General features: G+C 46.0%; 1 protein-coding gene across 1 annotated transcript; it reads right to left on the bottom strand.

Annotated features, from left to right (window-relative positions):
• Nucleotides 1-16,163: 16,163 nt before the first annotated feature.
• Nucleotides 16,164-16,766, bottom strand: PtA15_8A354 (uncharacterized protein; the record flags this gene model as incomplete). Its single annotated transcript, XM_053171775.1, has 1 exon — nt 16,164-16,766. One exon carries the CDS (start codon nt 16,764-16,766, stop codon nt 16,164-16,166), a length of 603 nt encoding a protein of 200 aa, XP_053023005.1.
• Nucleotides 16,767-17,574: the final 808 nt, after the last annotated feature.

Consider the following 17,574-nt stretch of genomic DNA (forward strand, 5'->3'; position numbering starts at 1 on the left):
GTCCAAAGTTGATAAGGTCCAGCCTGTCTTGAGTAATTTTGGAGGTAGGAGTAAAAGGAGGTGGAAATGGAGTTAAAGGAGTTGCATAGGGATCCCTGGAGAGTGGTGGTCTGGCCAGAGGAGGATTAAGAGAAAGGGGCATAGGTTGGTTGACTGGTTTTATCTTTTTTAAGGTTGATTTATATTTTGAGGCATAGGTGGCATAGGTTGGTGATGTTGCTTTAGACAGGGTTCCAGATCCTATTGGGAGAAGCTGAAATCCTGTCCTTGGCCTAAAAAATCCCTGGTGACTAGATTGATTGGAAGGCTGGTTTCCCATTTGTGATGATTAGGCAGGAGGATTGGTACCAAGTAAGTTTGTCCTTTGTCCACCACAGACAGTGATTCCTCCCTGTTTCCATTGTATTTGATAGTGGCTGATGCATCCATTAAGAAGGGTTTTCCTACAATTAGCTGAACTCCTCCTTTAGCTACCCAGAAATGAACAGTCTTGGTGATTTTTCCTAGAAGAACCTCCACTCCTTCAGCAATTCCAGTGATTCCAGTATGGTGGCCTCCAATTCCTTTGAGCTTCATGGGTTTTTCAGTGATAACCAGTCCTGTAGATTGGGCCATCTCCTCAGGGATAATGTTGACCATAGATCCAGTGTCCAAGAGTGCTTCAAAAGATTTTCCTCCCATGGTGAGTCTGACATAGGCAAGGGGGCAGGAGTAGTGAGTTTGTCCAGGAGTTTCCTCTTCTTCTTCCATAGCTGCAGAGTTGGCTGATTTGGTTGAATCCACAGAGACCCTCCTGTTGGAAATTTTCTTTTTGAAGGCTTCAGAGGCAGAAGGAGAAGAGGCTAGAAGTTCCCCAATGGTAAGTTCCACAGTAGTTTTGTTGAGCACCCTGTTGACTATAGAATCTTCAATCCCTGGGTATTCCTTGGCCAGTGGCTTTTCCAAGTGGGTTTTCCTAGATGGCTTGTCTGTACTGGGCTGGCCTTGGTCCTGGTTGTCCTGGAATTTAACTTTTGGGCCTGGTTTGGAAGGTTGGGCTGGACTGGGTTTAGGAGGAGTTTTGGAAGGTGAGGTTGCAAATTTGATTAAGTCATCCTGGTCCATATCCATTAGAGATTCCTTTTCATTCCTGGTCCTTTTTCCACTAGTAGTAGGTTCATCCTCTGGGTCCTGGCTAGATCTGGTCCTTTTTCCAATATCCACATCATATACAGTTGGAGAGTCCTGGGCTAGTTCCTCAAGTTGGCCAAAGGAAGAGATGGTGGTTGGCCTGGCAGAATCCTTGGAGAATTGGTCCACTATAGTTTTGATAGGTCTACTGGTATCCCAAGGAATAGGTGTGTTGTCTGGAAATTTGTATCTGTTTCCATCCCTGATGACTAATCCAGAATCCACATCATAGTTTAGAAGAGAGAAAGACCTGGTTCCATGGTTGTTCTGAAAGCAGTAGAAGCATTTGAAATCTGGTTTATTCCTAGGAGAAGGGGTGTACTGTTGGCCAGGGGCAGCTCCAATAAGGTGAGGTGGGGCTGATTTTCCTGCAGTAAGAGCTGCTAATTGCTGTGTGATCTCCTCTAGTTTCTGCTCTGTGGTTTTAGGTGCCTGGGAAGTGGTAATCTGAGGTGGAGGCCTGGAAGGAGGAGCCATGGGTTGAGAGGTGGAAGGAGGGGCCTTGGTTACTGGAAGAGTTGAGTCCTTTTGATCCTGGGGAAGAGCCATTTTGAAGAGTTTTCTCCTTTCCATGACTGATGCTGAATGGACTTCTCTGATTATGAAGGAGCAGATGGTTGAAGTTGGGGGTAGAATCATTCCTCCATCCTCTGAGGCCAGCATTTCATTGCACTTGATGAGTTCCTTGGTGACAGCTGATTCCAGTTCTGGGCTAAGGGCATCCAATAGAAATTCTCTGAATTCCTCCAGGTGGGAGCACTGTTTCATTCTTAAAAGATAATTAGTAATTACTGAATATTTATTGTTGAACAACCTGAATTCTTCTGAAGGTTTGATTCCTCCAGCCTGGATTGAGTTGTTGATCAATTGAGTGAGGTCCCTCCTAGTATATCTGACCAAAGGGAGTGGGGATCCATATCTGTCCAGTAGCTGCTTCTTGAGGTCCTCCCAGTTCTGGTTCCTGTAAGCCTCCATTTGTTCCACTTCTTCCTTGATAGCCTCCCCTTTGAGAAAAGAAACAACCTGCCTGACCAAATCTATAGAAGAAGCTCCATCAGTTGATCCTACATTTTCATAACTGTTAATAAAGTTTTCAATGGTGAGGTTGGTTCCATCAAAGCAGAGTTCCTTGTCCAAGGGCTTGATTTTGACTCCTTTGATTGGTCCTTTGTAGGCTGGCATCCTGGTTTCCTTCTCCAAAAAGTAGACCACAGAGTGTTTGGAAGATACAGATGGGGCTGGAGGTGTGATTCTTTGTCTGAGTCCTAGGTGAGAGCTTTCTGAAGGATCAGGTATGTTGTCCCTGTACTGGTTGAAGACATTGGGGTGTTGAAACTGAGGATTGTTGGGGCCAGTGCTGCCTCTGTACTGATTGAAGTTGTTGGTAGGTTGAGGTAAAGGGTTGGTTTGAGCTGGATCTTCAGGAAAGGGATTGGCTGGTCCAGCAGGGTGAGTGTTGTTATCTTCTGGAGCAGTTTGGAAGGGGTTGTTGAAGAGAGTTCCTGGGTTGTTACTGGCAGTCTCTCCTAGGTTGTTGTTGATAGGATGAGCAGCATCTTGAGAGTGGATGGACATCTTGAAAGGTAACTGGCTGGGGAAGAAAAGAGTTCTGAAGAGGAGGGAAAAGAAGAGGGAGAAATAAAACTGAAGAAATTTGTTTTTATGGGTTTGTGGTTTTGGGATCTGATGCACTGAAGAGGAATGGAGTGGAAAGGGTTTGTGTAGGTGATAGAACTATGAACTGGTAGCGAAAAAGGTAACTAGGACTAAAATCTAAAGGTAATCAGGCCACTGTTGGGACACCACTTGTGGAATTCCTAAAAGATCAGGAAAGAGCTGTGAGGGGAAACAGTCAACTACACTACTAATAATGTAGGAGAGGCTACAGGTGCTGGTGAGGCTGCCCTCTAGACTAACGCTGATGGAGAGAGGGTTACACTAAGAAAAAGAAAAGGGTGTGGCTGATGATTCTCTTTGACTTAGATGGCTTTAACACTTTATGAGTCTGAGGTGTATCAATCCTACTGAGTGAGAGAGGAGAAGTGAGAAGGGGAAAAGCAGAAGCTCTTGGGAGTCACTCTGAGATGGGTAATGAGATATATGCTGGGGGATATATTTCTATGGTGATGAAAGTGTATCTAAGTGTGATGTGTAAAGGTGCTACAGAGGGGATGTAGTAGAAAGTGCATGATGGGGATACAACATCTAGAGGGGTGTTTATATATGTGAGAAGTACTACAGGGGGGTGATACATGATGAGCACATAGTAACAATATCTGAAGATGAGCAGTAATGATGAAGGTGCAATGACCAAGGAGTGTACATGAAAGGTAACTATGTAGAAGATGAAATAATGATGAGCATTTGATAATAACTACAAGAGCTATGAAGGAATGTACTGCTGATATCATATGAAGGGGAAAATGAGTAATGAAGTTTATGTAAGATCTGCAGTCCTATGTAGCTATGATATTAATGAATGATGTATGTAATAATGCTAAGGATATATATGAAGAAAATACCTGCCAAAACTATACATGCCAATAACTGCTGATCCATTTGGAAATCCTAGGTGAAATGAGTGGGTGACTAGGGGTAAAATGGGGTGTAGAATCTGAATATGAAGTAATAATGAGGTATTTATGAAGGGTTTAGGTGATATGAGGGTGATAGTATGAACAGGAACAGGGTTACCACACCGACCATAATGCAATCTGAAGCCCAGACATCCATGCCGTCTGAAACCCAGAAATTGATGCCATCTGAAACCCTTGTTCAAATGGTTTCAGATAACAGCAAGTTTACATACGTACATAGCAGGTTATTCCTGTGAGGCATGAGCTCCATCCCGTGTCATCCCTCCAAGTGGGTGACTTTGATCTCCAATATCATTCTTTCCAACAATCACCCACTCCCCTTTTGTGGCAGGATATTGCCTCCCAACTTCACAAGGGTGCAATATGTATTCCTGCCTTTCTGTATGCGCCATCAACCTCAAGGCGTTCCAATTGCGCCCACACGCCGTCCAGCCATGGCGCCCAGAAGTGATCCGCCCAAACTACGCTGCCATGGCGCCCAACTCCTGCGGGGTCACGGTGACGCAGCAGAGGACACCGATCTGACGAACCACTCCCCCGGGCGTGTATTCATGCCAACTCCCTCTTTGTCAATGTCTGCTAATACGTCGGGAATTTTTGGCCGCCCATCTAACAACGCCTACCTCTGCAATGCAAGCCGCGCCCGCGACCAATGCCTCTCTGCCAACTCAACCCATCCCGAGTTCTTGTCAAGATCTCTCCCCAGGTAATTCTTAGCGCTCCATTGACCACCTGCTAGGTATCCCAACCAAAAACCCACCCGGCCCATGGATATGGCTTCCGCTTGTCTGCCATGGGTTTGGCCCCCACTGAGGAGGACATCAATGTTCCCTTGGCTGCACAAAGTTTGTGTGGGGTCTGCCTGTCCCTATGGACAACATGCTGCCCTGAAATTTGCTGCAAAAAACGGAGCCCAGGCTATTGCCAGTAATTTCACAGGTCAGTATCCATGGGACTTTCCTCCCGCCCTCAAAGTCTAGCTCATTGAAACCGGGAAGGACAGCTACCCAAGCCACCCAAAAAGCCTCATACATGAACTTTTCCTTGATTGTGACCAAAACCAAACTATCTATCACCCTTGAATTGGCCATTGAAGTTCCCATCACATCCACCCCCAAATCAAACCCACCCCCAAAATAATCTTCACTTTGGAGTCACCAGAAGTCTTGACACTAACGCTCTTGCAGACTCAATTACGCGGGGTTTAATAAAGACTGGGATTTCAGGTGAAAACAGCTTAACTAAAAGGGGCAACATTTGAAGGTATAAAAGTCAGGTACATAGTTGCCCTTCAACTGCTTGGCTTGGAATCTTTTGCGCTAGATTAAGACTTGTCTCTCCTGCAAGCGCCGCAAAGCCGCTGAACTTCTTGCTATCTGAGATGACCAGAATAATTGCCATCACAACACCTGTCGCAGCTGCTGAAGACAAACCGACAGCAGGCGCGGTGTCTCTTGTGGCAACCCCACCAATAGGCGTATTTTTTAATTAAAAAATAGCACAACAGAAGAGCACACAATTTAGACAAAGCCATTGAAAATATCCCCAAAGACCCAAAGGCCCTATGGATGACCCTCCAGCTGTGCCATAGCAACAAGCAAAAAAGGGCCGGTTGTGAAAGACTCTGTGAAAGAGCCATCAAGGAGGGGCCTAATCAAGCAACTAGGGGGCGGACAAAACCGGAACCCCTGGGGGACATTCATGCCTGACATGCTGGCCTCCTTATATACCCGCTCAACCTCTTTTGCCACTGGCTATGACAGTATGGATCCAGTCGCACTTGTTACCACACCCATTCTGTTGCCTGCTCAACTCAACACCACAAACAAAACCAGCCACCGCACACTGTCTCCGCCGCCTTGGCCATCCGCCAATCAACTTGCGGCAACTACTACCAGAATCACTGTACATTCAAAAGCCACATCTTGAGTCGAATCGGGGGACTGGGGAAAGCCGGGGAATGATGATTATGGGACGAGTGACACATACCTTGACCGCCCGCGAGAAGGCAGACGAGAAGCAAAGGTGGCTGTGAGCGCTCGGGATGGTCTCAGTCTTGTCCTTCGGTCAAACCTGGTTGAACACAATGAATGGTGCAAGTCAGGTCTTTGGATTGGGTTCGCTTGGCGGTAAGCGTGTCCAAGCTCCTCGGGGGAGAAAAGAAGATCCCGCCTCGACGTGGTGGGGTGGAGAATGGAGCGGCAAAGGGGTCCGGTTGCGTCGTCTCCGTCCAAAACCGACCGTTGTTTTTCAGTTGGCTTGTTGTTGGAAGGAGATGGCTTGGTGAGGGCGGGAGTGGCGGTGGTGTTGAAGGAACATGGCGGTGGCGCCACGATGCCCCCAACAAGTCAAATTCTACGGTTGATTTCAGCTTCCAGTAGCGCGCCATCAGATGTGTTGACCAGGGTGGCCAGAAGATCTGAGATGTAGCTAATGCCTTGCGGGTCAAAAATATGTACAGCGGCGGCGTGGCGGAGGCTTTTTTGTCAAGGATACATGCGGGGGGATCCAAGGGGAAGGCTTGAGGCGAGCTTGGCACTGCTGGTTGATGGTGTATAAAAGGGGGGGTGCTCTTGTGTTTGGATGATCCCCCAGGGGTCCTCTGCCACTGTACTTCCAGTGTGCGGTTCTTCCTCACCCCCTCCGCTGTTGCACTTGTGCAGTTTGAGGGGTTAAACTGTAGAAACTGTAAAATGAAGATGTGTCTGGTGAGAGTCAAACTCACGACCTCAGCTATGCTGAGACACATACTAGAGTGCTGCCTTTACCAACTAGGCTACAGACGCTTGTGGCTGCCAGCTGGGTGGTTGGTTGGTAGTGCTCATGGGTTGATCCGACAGCCCTCCATACTGTGGTGATACATCATGGTAGCAGACTAACAGACAACTCAACATAAACTCGTTGGCCCCCCTTTGCATAATGCCTTAAATGCGGCGCGCTGGGGGTCATCCTCTCACCGTTTTTTAACCCTGCTAGACAGGGATGGACGGTGGACCACAGTGCATCAGCTTGCTGATGTTAGGTGGCTGGTTACAAATGTCATCAGATTGCTTACCTGGAGAGAAGAGAAGATAAGAAATGGCAGCAGTTCTTTTTAGCCTTGGCTGGTACTGGATGTAGTTTTGGAAAGCTTGTACATGGCAATGTGGTCCCTTTGGTGAGAGATGCAACCTCCATAAAGCATCATCAAACACGGATCTCAAATAGACTTGCCCCACTTGGTCCAATTGCATGTGGGAGCTGCAGTGAGGTATTGAGTGCGGATAGATTTTGCAGAACTGGGAAGGGTGTCAGCAGGGGCCAACTGCGGGTGGTGGGTTGCAACTTGAAAGTTGTGGGTTGGGTGAGATTTGAGGAGAAAGCCACGCTGACCTTGGGACAAGATTGACCTATGATGGGTTCTGAGGCAGTTGGTGGCGGCTCAGATGGTATATCAGATAGATGTCTTGTCTATCTTACGTGATCCTCAAATTTGGCAGGAGTATTGGCGCCTGTGTCCACCTCAGACATCACTTCCACCACTTTGACCGGCAGACATACCGCACCCATTGGTGGTGGGTCATCTGCCTCAGCAGAAAAAACAAAACATAGGGGGACAATAGCTCTTGATGCTAGGCGAGCAAGATATTTCAAGGCTCATCCCTGCTGCTGTGTGACTGCTCAGGGCCAAAATGGCACTATTGGTGGGGTTGCCACAAGAGACACCGCGCCTGCTGTTGGTTTGTCTTCAGCAGCTGCGACAGGTGTTGTGATGGCAATTATGCTGGTCATCTCAGATAGCAAGAAGTTCAGCGGCTTTGCGGCGCTTGCAGGAGAGACAAGTCTTAATCTAGCGCAAAAGATTCCAAGCCAAGCAGTTGAAGGGCAACTATGTACCTGACTTTTATACCTTCAAATGTTGCCCCTTTTAGTTAAGCTGTTTTCACCTGAAATCCCAGTCTTTATTAAACCCCGCGTAATTGAGTCTGCAAGAGCGTTAGTGTCAAGACTTCTGGTGACTCCAAAGTGAAGATTATTTTGGGGGTGGGTTTGATTTGGGGGTGGATGTGATGGGAACTTCAATGGCCAATTCAAGGGTGATAGATAGTTTGGTTTTGGTCACAATCAAGGAAAAGTTCATGTATGAGGCTTTTTGGGTGGCTTGGGTAGCTGTCCTTCCCGGTTTCAATGAGCTAGACTTTGAGGGCGGGAGGAAAGTCCCATGGATACTGACCTGTGAAATTACTGGCAATAGCCTGGGCTCCGTTTTTTGCAGCAAATTTCAGGGCAGCATGTTGTCCATAGGGACAGGCAGACCCCACACAAACTTTGTGCAGCCAAGGGAACATTGATGTCCTCCTCAGTGGGGGCCAAACCCATGGCAGACAAGCGGAAGCCATATCCATGGGCCGGGTGGGTTTTTGGTTGGGATACCTAGCAGGTGGTCAATGGAGCGCTAAGAATTACCCGGGGAGAGATCTTGACAAGAACTCGGGATGGGTTGAGTTGGCAGAGAGGCATTGGTCGCGGGCGCGGCTTGCATTGCAGAGGTAGGTGTTGTTAGATGGGCGGCCAAAAATGCCTGACGTATTAGCAGACATTGACAAAGAGGGAGTTGGCATGAATACACGCCCGGGGGAGTGGTTCGTCAGATCGGTGTCCTCTGCTGCGTCACCGTGACCCCGCAGGAGTTGGGCGCCATGGCAGCGTAGTTTGGGCGGATCACTTCTGGGCGCCATGGCTGGACGGCGTGTGGGCGCAATTGGAACGCCTTGAGGTTGATGGCGCATACAGAAAGGCAGGAATACATATTGCACCCTTGTGAAGTTGGGAGGCAATATCCTGCCACAAAAGGGGAGTGGGTGATTGTTGGAAAGAATGATATTGGAGATCAAAGTCACCCACTTGGAGGGATGACACGGGATGGAGCTCATGCCTCACAGGAATAACCTGCTATGTACGTATGTAAACTTGCTGTTATCTGAAACCATTTGAACAAGGGTTTCAGATGGCATCAATTTCTGGGTTTCAGACGGCATGGATGTCTGGGCTTCAGATTGCATTATGGTCGGGCCGCTACCAGACACAATTTTAACACATTCCCATCGGGGGGCAGAGAACTGCGCCGGCCACAAAGAGCAGAGGCAAGAGATGGCTGGTGCCGCTTGGTCGATCGGCCCCAGCCAAGCCTGACGGTGGGACATACACTGTGGCCTCGAGCGTTTTAGCGACTCAATGACGGCTGCTGACGGCGTCCTTGGGTCTCTTGAGTCACACGAGGTCACACGGCGTCACCAGGCCTGCGCCCGAATGGCGCCATGGCCTCACCGAACGCCCAGCGGACTCCTCCGTGGCGGATCAATCCTTTGAGCCCAGATGACCGGGGCGACATGCAAGCGCCCTTGAGATCAGCGTCACAAGGGCGCCCACACAGCGGCGTGGTTTTTGTGGTGGCCCCACTTGGCCCCATTGGGAAGTGGGGATCCACAATGCCCCTGACGAGTACCCTAAGGCGGTACATCTGGGGGAACCCACAGGTGGCGCTTTGTGTGCCCTGTGCCCCAATGCGTTTGACTCCCTGCCGGATTGCCGTGCGCTGGCTTGGGTTGGTAGGCTTCAGGGGAGAGTGGCTGTAAGCCTGTACCAAGCCAACAATCGGAATTGTTGTACATATGTAACATCGCACTGGCAGCCATCACATGGCAACGGTCACAGTGGCAGCTTGTGGCTTTCTGGCCGGGCCATCCTGGGCCAAACTGAGAATGAAGCACTCGAAATCATGACAACTTGATATAAAGGGGGCATCTCCTGCACCAAGTTTTCTGCCCCAGGTGATCCTCCCTCCTCTTGCATTTGCAGAGAACTGGTGGCAATCCTCACCCTCCCCAATTGCACTTGCAATTGGCTGAGGGGTTTCCAGCCCCGACTTTTGCCCCACGCACTTGCGCCAGGCTGAGCGGGTTAAGACCGGTCTCTTTTCACCTGTGGCATGTCACAGGCTGGGAGTTTGTTAAATCCTTTGCTTTTTTTGTACATAAATATATTACTCAATTGTGATTTGTATGGTTTGTTTGTTTATTAATTTAGCTTGTATTTTATTTTTATTTTTTTGTGATTGCTTGTATGTAGGGGAAACCCTTGAATTTTTTTCTGGTGAAACTGTGGTTTTAATAAACTTAGATTTAATGTTTTTGCGTCGTTTTACATATGTAAGAGTAATAATGTCTCTTTCATATGTAAAACTACTTTTTATATTTTTATTTGTATATTGTCACGGTGGCTCTGCCATAGTAGCCAGCTGACACTTACCACTTAGCTCCCCAAACTTGTGCACCAAGAATGGATTTTCAAGGCATTTTGTTTATTTTTTCTACAGCTCAGCTACCACATCCACTCCAATTTTATTATCTCAATCTCATTGGAACATGCTGTAGAAAAGCATACACATTTTTTTACCTCCCATGATCCCCTTGATGTTCTGGTGGAGAGCAAACTGTGGAAGCTGAGTTGGGGAGCACAGACCCTCTCCGTGCAAAAACCTTATTTTGAGTGTTTTTAAAGGTTTTTTTTGGACTGGAAGGGATGTTGCGAAGTTACCCAAATTCTTTTGGTTCAACAGACACAAGCTAGTCTTCAGTCTAAGCAATTTTATTGCAAATAAAGTTAAGGAAGCAAGGAATTATAGAGGTTTGGATATTCCACCCAGCCAAACCCAGATTCTTGGCACACCAAAAAGGGGCAATAGAGCGCAAGTCCCTCCTGCCAAGGGCTGTTGGAGGCTTGCTTCGCGAGACACACGCCCGCAGCAGCGAGGGCCTTGGGTTAAGTTTGAGCGGGACCGCACTTCCCAAAAAGCTGAAGCGCAGGCGCAGCCCCGCTGCGCCCAGTGCTTGTAATTCCACATGGATAGCAAAAGGAAAGTTCAAATTAAAAGCTATAAAACTGAAGAAAAAGAGCAGCGCAGCGCCAAGTGCACTTCACTCTGCACAAACTTTTTAAAAAGCCACAAAGGCTCTTCATCCCAAATAGCTAAAGGATGTTTGATTTTCATTTTCCTTCTGCCTCATTCCCCTTCCATTCCAATCTATCCTGACTCCAGCTTATCACACCTCTCCACTTCTTATGCCTCTCACAATGTAGTAATTTTTTGGTGTGGATTTAGCCTGCCCCTAAAATTAACACACATAAACTTCTGCTATCAACTGAATTAGTGGATAGTGTAGCAAATTTCCGCTTCCACTGCGCTATTTCTAATTGCCTTGGGTGGGTAGAGGTCAAATGGTGTTCATAGCAATTTTTCAACAGCTTCCTCTGCATGCCTCTGGGATGTAGTGGTGTGACTGCTGTGTTGCCCTAAATGACCGCTTCTTTAAGCGCAACACAGCAGTTACAACATTGAGAGCACCCTCCTTTCATATCACACCGGGTGCGGGTGGAAGTTTTCATTCTTGGTGGAAATTCAGGCAGGCACCTGCACCCGCAACGGGTACCCAGGTGCAAATTGCTATCTCTCTGGGGAGCTGGGCCAACAATCACGCAATCATACTCTTGAAAGAGGAGTGAATTGTAGAATTCTGTTCAAAAGGTGCAGTTGAAATTGCCCATTTTTGGTGTGCAAATTGGGCCATAACTGATAGGTTTTTCTGGCCCCAGCCACAATGTCTTCTTGGGGTTTTCCCATTTTTGTGATTTTGAGCCAATTGGCCAGAAAAAAAAACCCAGGTATTAATTTTGGCCAAATATATAGTTTTTCAACACCCCTGTATCCTAGTTCAAAGTTGGGCATGTGCAAGCTGTATTTGCATTTGCATGCTGATGTTCCACGCTGTTTTTAAATCCCAAATTTCAGAAAAACCTTCCTACAATGTTGCTTGCATGCACTTTTCAACTTGTTTTTTTAAGCAAAAAATTGAATACCAACTTTCAAAAGTGCATGCACCATGAAAAAAGTAATGTGAATAGGTGTCAGGCAACATGCAGTAGCATGTGTTGAAAGTCCAGTGGTACTCCAAAAGTACACCCCTTGAATAACAATGGCCCCCTTGTCACCATCAGGGGGCTTCAACAATTTTTCCTGGGAGTAAGGTTGGAATAAAGGCTGGAATTATCTGCATGTCACCTGACACCTAATCCCCTTATTTTTTTGTTGTGATGCAATTTGCACCTGGCCAAATTATAGCCCTCTATTAAATGATTCAATATGCGCAAATTTTGGCTCAGATTCATGCTTTACCTCATGGGCTCATCTGCTTCAGAATGACTGATTATCTTCCAATTGAAGAGCACAGGCTCCCATGTACAAAGCTTACACATACATGTCACAGACAGCACTCTAAAGGTTCAAGAGTCTGCAGATCCAGACTGATTCCTCATCCTGCAATCTACAATCTTATAATCCAGAGCCCTAGAATCTCTCTTTCTCTCCACTTACTGTTGAGAATCAAACTGAAGTAATTGCAAAAGTTAGAAAAAGAAAAACAAAGAAGAATTTTGAGAGAAAGGAAAAATACCTGAAGGCAAACACAACACAGAAGAGCACGACAAAACAAAGAGATGACACAGAGAAGAAAGAAAGAGCAGACTAAAGTAGAACAATGTTAATAGGGTCAGATGATGAGAGAAATAGAAAACACGACATACGACCAGGAGCAGACTTGGGCGGAGGAAGTGAGTGAGCTTGAGGTTTGAATTTGAAGACCGATTTGAAAGGTTTCTTCGGGAGGAACAGAGCAGTCAGAGAGTTTGAGAAAGATTCAAGACTGCCGATGTAATGTGTCGAGTGATGATTCAAGTGAGTTCCCCAAGGGAGGAGGAAAGAGGCGAGATTCTGCGAGTTTAAATATGTTGAGCGGTTGAGGATAGCTGATGAGAAGTTGTGGTTGAGAACAGTTCAGGTTTGACGGAAAGGAAGATGAGCGGAGCAAATCGAGTTGTCCGAGAGCGTGATGAGCAAGAATCGAGTTGTCCAAAATAGTGAAGATGAGCAAATAGAGGAAAAATAGAGAGAGAGCCGGAGAGGAATATGTTGTGTGACAGGTGACATGACAGGTCCATTACAGGCGACAAGACCTCAAGTTGAGGCAAGGGCTTGACTCTCAACACTTACTAGACCATAACATAACCTATCTTCATATCATCCTCTTTATCGTGTTTCTTCACCAGAAAGCTATTCTGAAAAAGGTTGGCCTCTGGAGGGAATCCTCTCCCGGAATTTCCAACTGGATTTGTCAACCTTGTGTGCAATATTCTGTCAAGGTTTGAAATTGTATCGATATTATTATTCAATATCATGACTACCTCATTGATATATATGCAGGATTTCTATCTCCCAAACAGTTGAGCTTAATCAACCCCTTCCCTTTTTTTCTTTCATTTTGATTCCAGAAATTGAATTGGAATCTTTGGTCAATTTTCACCCCAGAGATCATTGGCCAGCAACACAACTGGGTTCCCCCCTTCCCCCACCAGTCAGCATTCTTTACCACCAAATGGCTTGACTGGTAGCATCTTGTAAGAAATTTTGTTTGAAGGGATGGACATCCATCTGTCCAACCTGTAATTTCAATACTGGATGTGAAAAAGTTTGCTAACTTATCAAAGGCCCTTGTCCCTTTGTGGCAAGCAAGGGAACCTTGTCAAGGTGTGACACACAACCCTTGACCGCAGGGAGAGGGACTTACACCCAAGCAGCCGTGTCTTGCATGTGAGGATCTTGGGGTTTTGGTGTAAACCAACTTCCATGCCCCAGGAAAGATACTTACCACAACCCAATCAAAGAATATTTTGGGGCCACTAATCCTGAGCTTCTTGGCTTTAGATCCATCAACTCATATTCATCAAATTCCACTCCTATCATACTATTTTCCCTGCTCCAAAGTTCATATTTCCATTTACACAACCTTCAATCTCAGCCGTCCAGGGTGATACAGTCAAACCCTTGAAACCGCATACCCCTCCATTGTAAGACTCAAAAGGTGCTGTGAGACCCTTTTGCTGAATGGTGAAAGGTATGGATGAGGTGCAGGCTCTGCCTTTCTGTATATCAGAAAACAAGACCACCAAGGTAAGCTTGGCAATTTATTTTGTGATAGGATATTTTCAAAGATGAGATATATAAGAGGATTGTTGTTGATGTCTGAGGTTGATTGAGTTATTGATGTATGAGATAGGTGACGGCGACTTGACGTCTTGAGTGGGGCTTGAAACTAGGTCCTTGGCCTGGGGGTATATAAATTCAAAAAGTGAGGGATGATGAGGGGGAGAGGGAGCTAAGCTCAACCAGGAGTGGAACCAGGGACTGGGTTACTGGTGGAAGGTATGTGAACTGAGTTGTGACATAAATTTCAAATAAAGTGTGAAAGGTATGTGAACTGAGTGGTGATATGAACTGATAACTGTAATCTGGGATAGATGATAATATGAGTGGTGATAAGTGAGTATGGGATATAGACTGCCGGATGGCATGAGGAGGGAACAACTGGCAGGAAGAGGCCTCCCTATATAGACAATGATGAGGGAATTTAGCTCCAGGGGAGCAGCTTTGAGGGAATTTGGCTGGTGAGAAAGTAAAACTGAGGTATTTTAGCTAGACTATCTACAATGTGTCCCTTCGATATGCAAACAGGATCATATATATTCATGCAAGGTTTTTGCAAGATAAAAGATATGCAAATGGGAAACAAACATATGCAAGGGGAAATAGGAGGTGAGGACTGATAAAATGAAGTAAGAAAAGTAATTCATGTGCCTTATGCATTATGCCAAGTATGGTAGCCAAGAGTTGAGTTTGTGTGTGAACGCGCTTGGACTGATGCGTGAAAGGGGTGATTTGCGTATCTTCTGATCCGGTAGAAATATGAGGGTGGTTTTAGTGGGTGAATAACCACATAAGTATGTGGTTAGAAATACCTCCAGAACCGCATAAATAATATGTGGTTTCAGGGGTATTTTTTAATAATTCTTTTTGATGAAAACCTACAAAACACATGTATATCATTGGGTTCAGGAATACTTCCTTGGCAGACCCATATATTTACTTTGGATTTGTCTCCAAAATCAGAATTGTGTTTTGAGAGGTGTAGATTGGCATCAAAGAGGAAAACCGCTATGATTGTGGGGGAAAAGCATGTGGTTACAGCAAAATTGTTCCTTGTTTTTGCGCCAACATAGGTATGTGGTATGCCGTTATGCGGTATGGCCCAAAAAAGCCCAAATTTGGCCCGCACCAACTATGGTGGAATGAAAGTCCTGTGTGGTATGGGAGGTTATGTGGTTTAACAAGTATGCGCTTTTGCGGGTTTGACTGTATAACCCATCACCCCACATGTAGACATTCCCTAAATTCAAAAAGTTGGCTTTGGCAAGCCAACACTTCTTTTATTTAAAAAAATAAAATAAAAAGGGATGTTTGCCGGAAAAAAAGAACAAAAAAAAGTCCAAGCAGTGCTAGTCCTTTGAAAAATTTTCAGTGGCATTGTGAATGGTGGAATTTAAAATTCCAAAAAAGAGCAAATTACACCTCAAACTCAGATCCTCATGCGTGAGCTCCGTCGTCTTGGGTATAAGCTTTGCATGCACTTCGCGCATGGCTCTTGCTAGCAAGTGCTCGCAAAGCTTTGCTAACCTAGCAACATTTGGAGGTGGAAATTCCTCCAGCCTCAGGAAAGGCCAAGCTTCTTCAGAATGGCTGTATAATTGGCATCAATTGGTTCAACTATCTTACGCTGATATCCTTGTGCCTTCAAGTCGCATAACATACACCAGCTCACATATTTACCAGTCCAAGTCTACAAAAGTTTCTCCAGTCAATTTTATTCAGAATAGATTTAAATAAGAAACAATTGTAGGTCATCAAGCACAGTGTATTGCGGATGATACAACGAGTGTCCGAATGGGAGCTGTTTTTGGAAGATTGTATTTTTTTGGATGCACTTTGAATCTACCTTTCAACAAGAAAATAACTTCTGGGATTTCTGTGTTCTGGTGCTGGGCGGAGATGGATGAAAATTTGATCATGCAAATAACAAAAAAGCTGGGAATAAAATCTAGGGATAAGTAGCCCGGATGAGAAAACCAAAGTTTGCCTATCGGAGACTTTTTCGAGAGCCTTGGTCTGGAGCAAGAGGAGCAGGAATTGTGATAGAACTTTCACATGAAATATAACCCCTTAAACGGCAAGGTAGAGAGTATTTGGATCTTGGTGGATTGCAACTCCGAGCTTATTCATGGAACATGGTTATCGAGTTGGCTTTGAACAATGGCGGAAGGGAGTGTAAACAAGATGTAGGTGGTTACCGAAAAAAAAGACTCGAGGGTCGTGATTGTTGCGCCAAATAAGTACATAACAAGGAAGGACCGTGGATGGAAGATTGTATTGCGGTGCAGCCTGTTGAAATAGCCGTGATCGCCGAAAAAAGATCAGTCATTCTGAAGATTGACGTGCGCCCAGTCCTTCGGATCCTTTCCTGGAGCGTCGTCCCGGGATGTCGGCTGGAGCGTGACAATCATTTGTTCGACCTTGTCTTGGAATCTGTATTCGGCCTGCTCCTGTAACTCGGGGTGTTCGTCAAATAATTCTTGAAGATCTGCCCTTGCTTGCATAGCTTGAGCCCGATCTTTTTCGGGAAGTTGTCCATTTTCCTCGAGCCAAATCTCCCGCAAGTCTACAGATACCTTCTTGCTCACGTCCGGATGAGCTTTGGCGTACTGTTCAGCGACGTCGCTAATCGCTTGTGCAGCTTCCATCTTCACTCTCGTCTCATAATCGGCACCAACACGACTATAGTCATGCCAATCCGAAGAGCATCCCCAATTAAACATTGTGTTGAACGATACGGGTCCGATGATGGGAATAACAACCAAACGAGGGGCAGCTAGGACTTTTCGTTTGGACAATATCGATCGTTTCACTTGAGAAGCTTCCGGGACGTTTAGACATCTAGTGCTCGCGGGGAGATGGAAGGTTGATGCGATGATTATCGTGAACCACAATGCAAAACTATTGGAACTAAAGAGCTTCATGTCGAAGTAAAAACGACGATGTTTTCAGGTAGGTAGAGTGTAGCGAATCAGTACCCAAGTCCTTGTCGGCGATAAGGATTGAATTCTAATCAAAGAGCTACGGTGGAAGATGGCTGCGCGTCAAATGAAAGCTAGAATTATGTGAGGAATGGGAATGGGAGTTGACCTACCGTGAATGTGAATAATCTGCGAAAAATATTCAGGGCGGCGGCGGAGAAGTCAAAGAATTTTATGCCGGCCCCACTTGACTTGCTGAAACACCTATGTACAAGTTGTTGACTCGCTGAGACACCTCCAAGTTCAGGGTGGGTTCGAAGTTGAAGGATACATCACATCAAACAATTCCGCAGGAAGACGAGGTCTTCACTGTTCAGTCTAGGATATGGCTTAGATACGGATTGGCAACATTTCGCAGTTTCGGGCTCTTGTTTCAACACTCTAGTTAGTATCCAAGAAGTATAAGGCCTGGGCCCTGGCAATAGACTTGGCATTACAGATACAAAGGCTGTCAGCTCTTGTCTCCGAGTCCAATGCCTCTTTCAACTGTCCCAGCATGCACAGTTTCTTCCCGTTCAAATGATGCGGAAAAGGGCCCGTCGACAACGCCGGCACTACAGCCAATCCGAAAAAGCTTGGATGCTTCGGAGGGAATTTCCACTGGAAATTCCTATGGGATTTTCCAACCTTGTATGGAATGAAGTGACAAGGTTGGACATTTTGATATATGCAGGATGCCTATATCAAAATCAGGCAAGCTCAATCAGAGACTTCTGGCTGTTTTTCCCGAATTTTGATTACAGAATCAGAA

This window comes from Puccinia triticina, chromosome 8A (assembly GCF_026914185.1).
Source record: "Puccinia triticina chromosome 8A, complete sequence".
Taxonomy (NCBI): Eukaryota; Fungi; Basidiomycota; class Pucciniomycetes; order Pucciniales; family Pucciniaceae; genus Puccinia; species Puccinia triticina.